The sequence below is a fragment of the Manacus candei genome, unplaced genomic scaffold (assembly GCF_025592945.1).
Source record: "Manacus candei isolate 608988 ecotype Guabito, Panama unplaced genomic scaffold, ASM2559294v1 h1tg000139l, whole genome shotgun sequence".
Classification (NCBI taxonomy): Eukaryota; Metazoa; Chordata; class Aves; order Passeriformes; family Pipridae; genus Manacus; species Manacus candei.
The window spans coordinates 809,611-821,640 of NW_026138187.1; the positions used below are offsets into that span (position 1 = coordinate 809,611).

The window sequence follows — 12,030 nt, forward strand, 5'->3', positions numbered from 1 at the left end:
TCCATAAGACAGGGCTTACACTTCTAGGTCTTCTCTGGGTACAGCTGAAATGGTTAATTAACAGCCATTTCATGCCACTGCTTTGCCTCAGGTTATGGAGGCACTGGGAAATGTTTGTGCATAAATAGTTGGTGAAACCTCAGTATTTAGGAAATGTACTCTGGTGTTTTTCAGTGAATGTTCATTTTTTGGTGGTGGTTTTTTTTTCCTTGGCACTGAAGTGAGGCAAGTTATACTATCTGTTGGTTTTCCAGGTTTCCTTACTATTTTGATTAGGAAAAGTTGTTTGCCTTCTACATCTTTATTGTCAAGGATCATATGTCCTCTATTACCAGAAGGAGTAGAAACTTTTTGTTTTTCTTTTGGTGAAAAATTTGGATTTCACTTGAGGACACAATTCAAGGAATCAGATTTTATGGAAGTTCTTGTCTTTCATTTTCATCATTTTTCTACTCGCTTGCTTTTTCTGCTTGTCCATTTTCTGTTCTGAGAAATTGTTATTTTTTTACTTTCCTCCACTGATGTTGATGTGAAATAATTCCCATCATCTTTGGTAGATGCCTCATCCCTGGAAACATTCAAAACCAGGTTGGATGGTGTTCAACCTGGTCTAGTGGAAGGTGTCCCTGCCCATGGCAGGGGCTTAGAACGAGGTGATCTTTAAAGTCCCTTCCAACCCAAACCATCCTGTGATCCTGTGATTCTTCTTCCAGTGTGAACCTTAAGGGGACAAGCTCTTGTGAAGGGCCAGTTGCTCTGGGCCCCAGGTACCCACAACCTGCCCACCTTTGAGTGTCAGCCAGGACTTGCCGCTCGTGCGCGCGAGCTGCAAAGTTGAGTGCTTTTGTGTATTTAATGTGGAAATGAAGTCCCCCCTTTGCTTTCAGAGAATAAATCTAGAGTCTAGAGCTTACGAAGTCTAGGACTAAAGGCAGTGTGAAAGAAAATAGCAGTCCTGGAGGTTTCTTTGGTCAGAGTTGTGGGCTGTCTGTGGTTAATCTCGTCCTGCTGCCCATGACCGATACTGAAATTTTGTTAAATACATAATTCTTTCAGCATAGACTTGTCTTCTAAAATACCACTTTTTCCTCCTTTTCCATCCCCCCTTCTGGCTGTCATTTGTTCCTGAAAGTCTGATTTCTGTGCTGTCCACAGCGTATCATCATCCTCACACCACTGCAGTGGTTCTTCACTGTTCTCTCTTGCTGAGAAAATGCTTCTGACAGGAACAGGGGAAATGTGGATCCAGCAATTCCTGTGAATTACTTCCTGACAACATGGGATTTTTTCTTTCTGTAGGATTTGTTGTTTACTCATTAAAAACTGTTGCATTTTGTCTGCTGTTACTGAGTACTGTGTGGCTTGACAAACGGGGAATTGTTATTAATTATTCAGTTTCTTGCCAAAAATGTGCACAGTTTTCAGCAATTAAATATGTTCATTCAGCAACTTGAAAGAACTAAAACTGGTTTTGCATCTTTTCCCTTCTGCTCTTAATTCATGGAGCAGTTGTCCTCTCCAAAACATGGAAGAAGGGAACTCCAGCGATGTCCATTGGGCAAGGCTGTATTTCAGTTAGCACAAGGATATTTGATAGACTGTAATTTACTTTTATATTGTTGGCATCACAGCAGTGCAACCTGAGGACACTGCAGCAGTTCCAGAGCACTGGGGATCCAGTTTGAAAAAACCCCATCTGCTAGAAGAGTTGAGGTTGGGATCTCACACAGAGAAACGTTCAGTGCTCATAACACTTAAAGGATGACTTCAGCTTGCTTTTAGATCCTTTATTATGGTTATTGCAGTCACTAAACGGGCAGGAAAAAGTGAATTTGTAGCTTGTTCAAATAGGTAATTCTACCATTGTCATACATGCTGTTTTATTAGCTCAGCACAGTAATTATCAGAGCCCTGTCTCTGTTCTTTCCCACAAGCCAGGAAATTGTTCTGCACGGAATTTGTGTTGGAGGTGGAGGCAGAAAAAATGTAAGTAACCAAACTGTGTCTCTTTTAGTGCTTGCAGAAACCGGATCTCAGCAGTGACACGAAGGACAAGGAGTACAAGCCCCACGACATCCCCCAGAGACAGTCGGTGCCGCCGTCGGAGACCTGCCCGCCCGCGCGCCGGGCCAAGCGCCTGACGGCCGAGGTGAGGGCTCGGCTCTGGGGGCACAGCCTGAACGGGGTGAAAGGCACAAATCCTAAAAAAATGGGCTAAGGACTGCCTGGTGCTCTAACAGTTGTGTTACTGAGGTTTGGAGTTCTGGGAGGCTCTGCTGTGGGGGCTGTTTGGGGGTGTGTACAGTAATGTTTTTAGCATGGTAGTAAATACTGTGAGGCTCTTGGATTAAAATACAGGTGACAAGTTGTGGAAATGAAGCGGCTTTGATCTGTTGTTCTCAACCAGTGAGCTGCAGTTATTCTTTAAATGTGCTGGGAGGTTTCTGTACACCTTTCATGAGCTGAAGCCAGCTGTTGGAGCAGGGAAGGTTGTGGTTGTAACATTAGCGTTGTTGAATTTAATTTTTCACTCTTGAATTTTATCAATTTTTGATAACTTACCCATGCAATGTAAGGGAAAAATACATAACCTGAAGTCAACGTGGTTTTATACAATCTTAAATGTGCTTAAGAAATAATATTTATTTGGATAAGCATAAAATGTATTGATTGTATCTCAGTGTCTTCTGTGAAGACGTATTTTAGGAGAACATGGTGTGTCTCCCTTATTGCTGGAAAACAGTAATACTGTGGCTCCAGCCTTTCCAGCCTGATGGTCCTGTCTCCAGAGAGTTCCTATTTCTTTTGTTGGAGTAGATGAAGAGGAGGGAAGGATGTTCCCAGGAGACGGTCTGATTAGTGGTGACATCATGAGTTGGGAAGGTCACGGTTCGCTTCAGATTCTTATTAACTCCCATTGTTCTAGTCTTGGTCTTTATTAGTACCAATAGTACAGCTTAGTTGTTGCAAATTCTGCCTGTAATTATGCTTAGTTAATGAGTTACAATTAAGGATTTCCAAAGCTTTTCCACTCAAATACCTGGTTACAAGTGGATTTGTAATTCTGAGCAAACCTCAGTAGTTTGGGCTGAAGCTTTCCATTTGGAGTGTCTGCCTGTGGTTACAGGATGCTTGTTCTCATGGATCCCTTAAGGATTAACAGCAAGACAAATATACACTAAAATTCCAGCTGTTTCTCTGGCAGTGGTGTCAGATGGCACTAACAAAGAGGGCACATTTTTATGATTTTGGTGGAAACCAACTGCTCATCCTTAACTAAAAGGCAAGGCTGCCCTCTCAGCTCTTGCCCCAAGCACCATTGGTGTCATGCACCTAATTTTTGTGGAAAAAAATCCTTGATTGAGAATAGAATTGGAACACACAGTGCTAAGGCTCAATTGAGCAGCAGGAACTGACTGGTTTAGCAAGGAACTGCAGTGTTTTAAGACAATAATTTCCACAAGATTTGTTAATGTGAACATTTCCGTACCATTTCAGTGCAGTGAGCCACAGTGATTAAATCCATTTTATTCAACACTGAAGCTCCAAGCAGCTGGCATTTTCACTGACCTCATTGCAAAGGAGTAATGCTTGTTCTTGTGTCCCAACTTTTTGAGATATACAAGGATTTGTCAGTGTCTTAAACTGTAAATCTTAAATTCATTCTCATGTTTGCCAGTTTGACGTTTCCTGCTTTTCAAAGGCTGACCATAAACCTCTGAAAGAAGTGAAGCACAGAGAAGTACTGCAAATTATTCTGTCCTGTAGGATAAGTGTTAGCTTGCAGTTGTAAGACACACACAGAGTTTTACCTGGCCTTTTCTTACCTGCTGAGTAAACAGCCAGGAGAAAACTTTTTCATGAGAAAGGAAAAGGGCAGTGCCTATCATAGGCTGTGTTTGGAATGCAAAGGGTTTAGGTGCTTGATGTAGGAAAGTTTGGTGTGAAAGACTACAATAATGCTGGGGAGGTGAAAGTGAGATGAGTTGATGTGATGAAAGGCTCAGGCCGAAAACAAGAGCTGCTCAGTGTTGGCTAAGGCACAGAATAAGACCCAGAGAAGCTGGAGATGCAGAAGCTGGGGGTCTGTCTCTTCACTGCTGGAGGCTCAAGGCCCACTGGCTCTGAGGCAGAACTGCTGCGTACAATGAACAGCTTCTTTTTTTGCATATCTTAAGCAGTGGGATTGATGCCTGGTCTGATGGACACATTTAGACAAAGAGAATGTGAAAAGTGATGGGGAAATAATGTCAAAACCAGCTCTTCAACAATCCCAATCAAACAACCAAAGCCTACAAAAACCCCCAAAGTGAACAACAGCCCCCACCCCTTGGAGTACCTGGGGCTGTGTTCAGTCCTGCCTTAGACCTGCACCACAGACCCCATTTTTGGGGGTTCAGGGAGTGGCTGATAGTGACTGACTTGTTGCATGACCTCATTCCTTAAGGAGTTAAGCTTAAAAAATACAATGTTGGAGAAATCTCTCATAATGCTGAGGAATTTGAGAATTGTTCTTCCACGGTCTCAAAACTTCAGGGAAGAAATGTATGAATTAAATGGAAAAACATTATTCTGTGTTGAAAGCTCCCCAATGCACCAGCTAAGGTCCTTGCTGGAGCATGTTCTGCTTCTCAAGAGCACTAGAGAATCTGTGAAAGCCCAGAGTTCCTTGTTCCTTTGCTTCTTATTGGGTCCCACTGAAAGCAAATCCAAAGCCTGGTATCGTTATTGACTTTTTGTAAGATTTACTTTCAAATCTCCAGTGTTGTTCCCTGTATTATTTCTCTCTGAACTGTTCTAAGTAACTGAAGTGTTTCAGAACTTGAGGTGTCTGTTTAGATTTGTTGTTTTGTAAGTATTAAATGTTTCTGAGTTTGATTGAAAAGTCTGAGTCCCCCTGTCTGATTTTTTTTTCCCTTTTTTTAAGGCAACCAATATTAAAACTGAGTCTGACCCTCCAGAAGCCAGAACTCACAATCTGAGACGCAGGATGGGATGTGCCCCTCCAAAGAGTGACAGTGGTGAGTGAAACACAACCTGAATGCAGCTTCTGTTACTTTGTACAAAGAAAGTAAGACCAGAGTTAAATTCAGCAGTTGGAACTATTCGAAGTATTTAAAAAAAAAAAAACACACCAACTTTCTGTTAATTTAATTTTAAAATTGGATTTTATGGTAAAAACTCTTTTAAGGGTTGGAAGTACTTTTTGTTTTTCTTGTAGAAGCTACTTCCAGTTGAGAAAAACCTACTTTTTCAAACTTGGGTGTCCCTTGCAGAGCAATTGGAAATGAAATTGGAACTGTATTTCTGTTTTGTATTTTAAATAACATCAGTCCACGAGATTTAAGTAGAGGAAACTCTTTTAAGAATGTATGAGATTTCAGACACTTTTGGCAAAGAATTTGGATTTGAAATCAGGAAATTAAACTCTTGAAGGCAAAAGTTGATACTATGTTTTGGCCTTAATGATGAAGTTCCCACAATATGATTAAATTGCTACTATCAACAGTCCTGAGTCTGTTGTTATCTGTCCTTAAGAAATAATCATTTCAGACTGAGAAGCAAAATTTAATGCCATCGAACAGAAGAATAAGCTTGTTGACAAATAATTTGGCCAAATAAATATAGGGACCATTTACAACTATGCAATAATTTAAATTACCCGAGCAGTCCGTAAGTCTCCTTTGTTCATTCAAAATCCTTTTTTCAAGAATTTGTTTAGGTTGGGGTGTTTTGTAACTTGATTTTTTTTTCTTCAAGGAGTCTGTAAACTTCCCCCCTCCCCAAGAGTGGAAGGAAAAAGCTCTTGACAGCATTTATTAACACCACATGGAAACAAAATCTTAGCTTATGAATCTGCTCATAATTTAATTTAAATTAATTGAAATGGGACTTAAACACTGTGGGCTCTGTAGTTAGTGCTGGCTCGTGGTGTTGTGCTTGGGTTTTCAGGTAACACCGACTTCTGGGGGCACTGCAGGTGTTCAAATCTTGCCTTACGTTCACTGAAACAAGTGTGGGGGAGATAACAAGTAATTCAGCAAATAACTTGGTGTGATGGAGTCTAAGTAATAAATAAAACAAACAATAACAACGAATGTTAAGCATTGAAATGTTTTGTAACATTCATTTTTTTCTCCGTTGCCCAGACAAGGAAATGCGCAGCCTGGTGAAACTCCCTGAGAAGAAAGAACTTTCTGGGGAGCCAGAGAAGGACAAATCCAAAGTCAGATCTAAAAAACCCACCAATGCTGTGAGTACCCCCTGGCTTCTTGCTGCTGTGAGTAGATTGCAGGTGTTTCTGGGTCTCTCTGGGGTGTGTAGCAAAACCTCCTGTCATCTCTGTCACACTGAGGACTCCTGTGTTCTTCCTAGAACCCTGTGACTGAAGCATGCCTGTGCCTGCTGGAATATCCATACTGCTAAAGGTTCTGGCTTTACAAAGCTGGAAATGACAGGATGGTTAAGTTTCACCATCTATAACTAAAGTAACTTGTTTTCTGTCTCCAAGGTACAGTCTCAAAATAAGCACTTCGAAAGCCTAGTCCAGTGGAAGCTGTTCTTGTGTGACCCGATCTCTCCCCATTGCTCTTTAACTTCAGGGGAGCTCAGTGCAGGCTGTGGCACTTCCACACACCTGCCCCTAATTCCACAATTTCAGCACTAAACTGTAAGCTTTGTTATTGAAATGCATCTTAAAAAAAACAATCCTGTTCCTGCTCCAACTTTCCACACACCACCAACCCCCCTCCTAGAAACCCCAACCTGAAAGCACTGGTAGTTGTCTCACTTCTGAAAAACCCATGCCAAGATTCTTTCTGCCTGTGCCACTACTTGAGTCCCTCCTAAAACAAACATCTTCTCATTTAAAACACACTTGTAGCTGAGAATGAAGAGGGCAAATACCAGAAACCTGACACCACCATGCCCCACATGAAAAAGGCTTGTGGGGAGGAGCAGGAGATGAGGGTCTGCCTGTCCTCCCAGCTCTGTTCTGTGTTTGGGAGGAGCTTTCCAGGCTGTTGCTGGTGAGAGTGGGATGTTGGACAGGCAGCAGACAGCCCTACCAAGGTTGGAGTGCTTGTGCCTGTTCCTTGGGGCTCGAGAGCTGCTCCACCACAATTAACAGCTACTCCCCTGCCCAAAGCTCTCCTGGCAGGTTGGTGCCTTCTCTGGGGGAAAAAGAGGAGGAACCTCTTTCTCTCTTCTGAGGCCACATGGTCTCAGAGGGGAACAAAACACCTGAGCACACCAACAGGAGAAGGGTTTGTGAGCCCCCAGCAGGTGTTGGGTTATACCTGCTGAGGCCACAGTGCTGCTGATGTGAACTGTCCTGGCACTGAGTCAAGTCTTCTGGCATTTGAAAAAAAAAACACATGGAAGAGCTTGCAGCTCTTGTGGTCCTTCCTTAGATTACAGAGAGGAGTATTTAAACTTCTACATGAGTATCTAGTGTTTGCTTGTCTCATTTCCATTGCAGAGATAAAGTGGAACAATAAGCTTTGGGAAATGTGGCAGATGAGTTCCCTTCAGTGCTCACATTCCCACTCTGGAATTTCGTGTTACAGGTGGATTTGTATGTGTGTCTCCTGTGTGGCAGTGGGAACGATGAGGACCGGCTCCTGCTCTGTGATGGCTGTGATGACAGTTACCACACCTTCTGCTTAATTCCACCCCTCCATGATGTTCCCAAAGGGGACTGGAGGTGTCCCCAGTGTCTGGCTCAGGTAATCTGACAAACTGTTACAGTTAGGCTGAAGGTTACTTTGTGGATTATTTTTAAGATCGATCAGAGGAATTGAAAATACAATTTGTTGTTATTTAAGGTTGTGCAAACAAGGTGATAGAGGTACAGCTAAAATGGAGACTGGGCGTGCTTCAAATTGGAAAGCTGTCACTTAATGCCAAAAATTGGTGTGCCTTGGAAGAACATCTAATTGGCATACTTTTCTCTGTGCCTAAAATTGGAGTCTCACTGGGTGCTTCAGTGTAGTGCTCTGTGGATCTTGTTCTGCATAGCTCTGCAACAGTAAGGAGAAATTAGACATATTAATTCATTAATGTTTATGCAGATTTATAAATAAATAAATATTGTGATTTGGTGAATCAAGCAGCGTTTCTTCTTCTGATCCCTGGGGCAGTGACTTCATTTCAGTGAGGTGTCCTGCCTTCTTACTCCTCACATGCTGTTGTAGTAGCCCATTTGTGTAAATTCTGAACACAGTGTTGTGTTAATATGGAAACAATCACCTTTTCAATTGCAGGAGTGTAACAAGCCTCAAGAAGCCTTTGGGTTTGAACAAGCAGCACGAGACTACACCCTGCGCACGTTCGGAGAAATGGCTGATGCGTTCAAGTCAGACTATTTCAACATGCCAGTACATGTATGTTCCTGCCTTACCCTGGTGCTGTCATGTAGAGTTCATTTAGCATGCTTAGTTAAAATAGATATCTTTGGAGAGGGAGGGAAGAATCCTGATGTTGAAGGGGATGAAATTCCGAGTCAGACGTTCTCATTTACGCCAGCGAATCCTGATTCTTGCTGATGTCATGGTTTTTTTTGTTCCACCAGCTGCTTGTGCTTTTGTTTGTTTCTTCCCACTTTTGAAGAAGTGTCTGTAGGGAGGAGATCTTTGACTGTCACCCATTCCTGAGAGAAGAGAGTAGCAGCATTTCCTGGAACCACGTTTCTGCTGCAGTTTTTTTCTCTTGTTGAAACAGTTCTGAAATGGGGAAAGGCTCCAAGCTAATGGAGTTTCCTTCCTGAGACAGCTTTGATGCACATACTTCTCTACTGATTCCTCAGTGCATACTCCTTTTTCTTCTTCTCATACCTAGATGGTCCCCACTGAGCTGGTTGAAAAAGAATTCTGGAGACTTGTCAGTACCATTGAAGAGGATGTGACTGTGGAATATGGAGCTGACATTGCTTCAAAGGAGTTTGGCAGTGGCTTCCCAGTTAGGGGTGGGAAGTTTAAAGTTAGACCAGAGGAAGAGGTAGGTCTTGGAGTTCACTGGGAATGTTTTTATTGCAGTTTTTTGTTAAATAAGGCTCCTTGGTTCAAAGCACAGTAATGGAACTGGTTTGCAAAGTGTTTGTTTTGTGTATCTGGCAGAGTATTAGAAAAGGAGAGTTATATCAGGGTTTTGAATAAATAAAACTTGCTGTGATCAGACATTCAATGCCACAGGTTAATAGTAGTTAATAAATAACTGCCAAACCGAATAAAACCAAATAAAAAAGGTCTCATTTTAACAAAGCAGGTCAGGTCAGGATTGTGAAAGGGGCAAAGAAAATGAAGGATTTAGTCTTACATTCATTGACCTGTTTCTTATATTCCTCAGTTGGAAAAGGTCCTTTTCTTCTGTTGCTCTTCAGCAGTTTTATTTTCTTGGGCTTTTTACTTCCTGTTTTATAAACCTGCAACTGTTCTGTTCAATTTTCAGGAATACCTTGATAGTGGCTGGAATTTAAACAACATGCCTGTGATGGAGCAGTCTGTGCTTGCTCACATCACTGCAGACATCTGTGGGATGAAATTGCCCTGGCTGTATGTAGGAATGTGCTTTTCCTCTTTTTGTTGGCATATAGAAGACCATTGGAGCTATTCCATTAACTATCTGCATTGGTGAGTTTGAGGAATAAACCCAACCTGGGAAACAATCTCCCTTTCCTTTCCCCTTCTGCTTCTTAATTAGTGGACTAAAACCAGATTCATAGAGCTCAGCCAGAGTAACCATCACAGTCACAGCGGGGTTAAATTTGACAGTGTAATTCCTACATTGATTTGCTTTTGGACAAGAGGTCATATTTTGGAAAGAGACATCCATTCCCAGTTTTAAAAATCCATGAGAGATGCAGCAGATACTCCATCAAGTGTTTTATTATGCTCAATGTAAAGTAAAAACCATGCAAGTTTTTTTTTTAAAAATCATCTTAACTTCAGCTAACGACTCAGACCCGGCATGTTTTGTCTGTTAGATGGATCATGCTGTCATAAATCCTCTCATCAAGCCAACACTTGTCAGGTGTAATCAGGACAGATCTTTGCCATCTCTTTGATATTCTAAATAGATTGAACTTCTTGAACTTCTCACCTTACAACAGGTTTCCTAGAGCCTGGATTATTCTTGCCACTCTTCCTGAAACCTCTTTCCCTCAAGCTCTTTCCCTTTTCCTGTTCACATGAACAGTAAAACCATATCCCAGCTGCTGTTCAGAGGGTCCTTTTTTGGTTGGTTATTCAGTTGCTGCTCCTTGAAATAGCTACTGTTGTAGGGCAGCCCAAGAGCCTGTGACTTAATTCACTTGCCTTCATGGTACTTACTGTTACTAAAACAAATGTTTGAGTGAGGGTAAGTAAAGGAGTGACAGGATTACATGGTAAAAAGGGTCTTCCTTGTCATGCGTTGCTGCTTTTTTCCTCCCTTTGTCTGGGTCTTCAGTCGGGCCGACAGCTGTGGGCAGGAGAGGAGTTTGTTTGCAGTACAACCTTCATTTCTTCGAGGAGAGCTTCACTCACTGTTGTTAGAATGGCTTTATGCCCTCCATAGTGTGCCCCAAATTGCATTAGTGTTTGCAGCAAGGCCAGAAAGGTGCTTCAGTGTGTACACATGCATGTGCACACGTATGTTCATTCAGATACACGTGAGATTTTCCTGACTTGCTTTCAATGAATTTATCCTCCAGCAGGAAAGTCCTTGACATCTTTTCATTTGAGGATATTCTTCTTTATTTCCCTTCAGTGTAGAGGTTTAAGTCTGGGGTTTTAGCCTATTGGAGAGGAATGTGCAGTTGAGGTTAAAGCTGTTCTTGGCCAGAGCAGTTGGTCTGAACAACCTGCTGCTGCAGAGACAATGCTGCAAACTCTGAAGACTCCAGAAGTCAGGACTGGTTCCTGGCAAATCCTAGGGATGGTGTGTCCATCCTCAGTGTTCCCACATGCCGTGGAGGAGCTCCCACATGCCCATGTCCTGATGAAGCACTGGGAGCAGCTAATCCCAAGTGACCCAGGCTGCAGCAGCAGAACTTTCCCAGGGCTGAAGGCAATAGTCCTCTTGCAGGACTCTGAGTCCTGTGTTAGTTCTAGAAATGGTAAAAGGAGAAAAAAACAAATCTCTGCTTCAGAGAGGCTTGGAAACTAATAAGATGTCAGTCCTGGTCAGAGGAAGAATTATCATAGTTGCTGCTGGTATTTCTACAGGCAGGATGTGGGGCAGTCAGAAGGAACTGTCACCTTCATCCACCTGCAGTGTGCTGGTCCCTAGGGCTGGCACCTCAGCATCTCCAGTAGAATAGTGTCTCTCTCTCTTACCTGTTCTCCTGAAGTCCAGAGACCACCAGTTCCAGTATCCTGGTCCAAGTTTAGCACAGTTCATATCTGCTGTCACTCATTCCTTGGTGCTGACACATATCAAGGAGCAGAACTAAATCTTGACTAACCCAGTGTTGGGTCTGGACACAGGATGGTTTTTAGTTGCATCTGTCGCTGGTCTTCATGAATCTCTAGAGTTGTTCTGGGACAATGCTCAGGTCCAAGGCTGCAGAGTTATTCCACGATGGTGACCAGGTCCAAGGCTGCCTAGTGATTTAACAACTGTGATAGCAGTGTAAGTGCCCCCTCCACAGCCCATCCTGCTGGCTTTCCTCTTCCCCCGACACAGGGGCTGTGTGAATACAGGGTAGGGATAGGCTTCTGGATTCACACTTCACTCTTTCCTTTTGGAATCCTCCCAATTGCATCATGATTACTGGAAAAAAAGAACACTGTTGGGTCAGCTTTGCTCTGCTGGCTCCTCAGGAGTCTGGGATAAGGTGATTTGTCTGTTTTCCTTTCTAAAGACCTTTTCTAACCTCGTTCTCTATAAGGCCCTGAAGGCATTTTCATCTCAGTGCTGCAGTGAGCCAGTGCTGGTGTAAGCCTGAAACAGTATCTACTGGAACACATCTGCATCACCTTAATTCTCTCAGCTGGCTTGCTTTGGGTTAAGCTGGTGCTAAAAGTTCTTTTTTTTCCTCCTCTGGATATG

The 12,030-nt window shown here is 42.7% G+C and overlaps 1 protein-coding gene across 1 annotated transcript in view; it reads left to right on the forward strand.

The window, feature by feature from the left end:
• KDM5B (lysine demethylase 5B) overlaps positions 1-12,030 on the forward strand; it is a 55,558-nt gene that overhangs the window by 18,381 nt on the left and 25,147 nt on the right. The window contains exons 5-11 of the mRNA XM_051771641.1: positions 2,015-2,149; positions 4,928-5,021; positions 6,150-6,253; positions 7,569-7,727; positions 8,265-8,384; positions 8,839-8,997; positions 9,448-9,629. Of these exons, the coding sequence (XP_051627601.1) occupies positions 2,015-2,149; positions 4,928-5,021; positions 6,150-6,253; positions 7,569-7,727; positions 8,265-8,384; positions 8,839-8,997; positions 9,448-9,629 (953 nt within the window). The remainder of the gene's footprint in view (positions 1-2,014; positions 2,150-4,927; positions 5,022-6,149; positions 6,254-7,568; positions 7,728-8,264; positions 8,385-8,838; positions 8,998-9,447; positions 9,630-12,030) is intronic.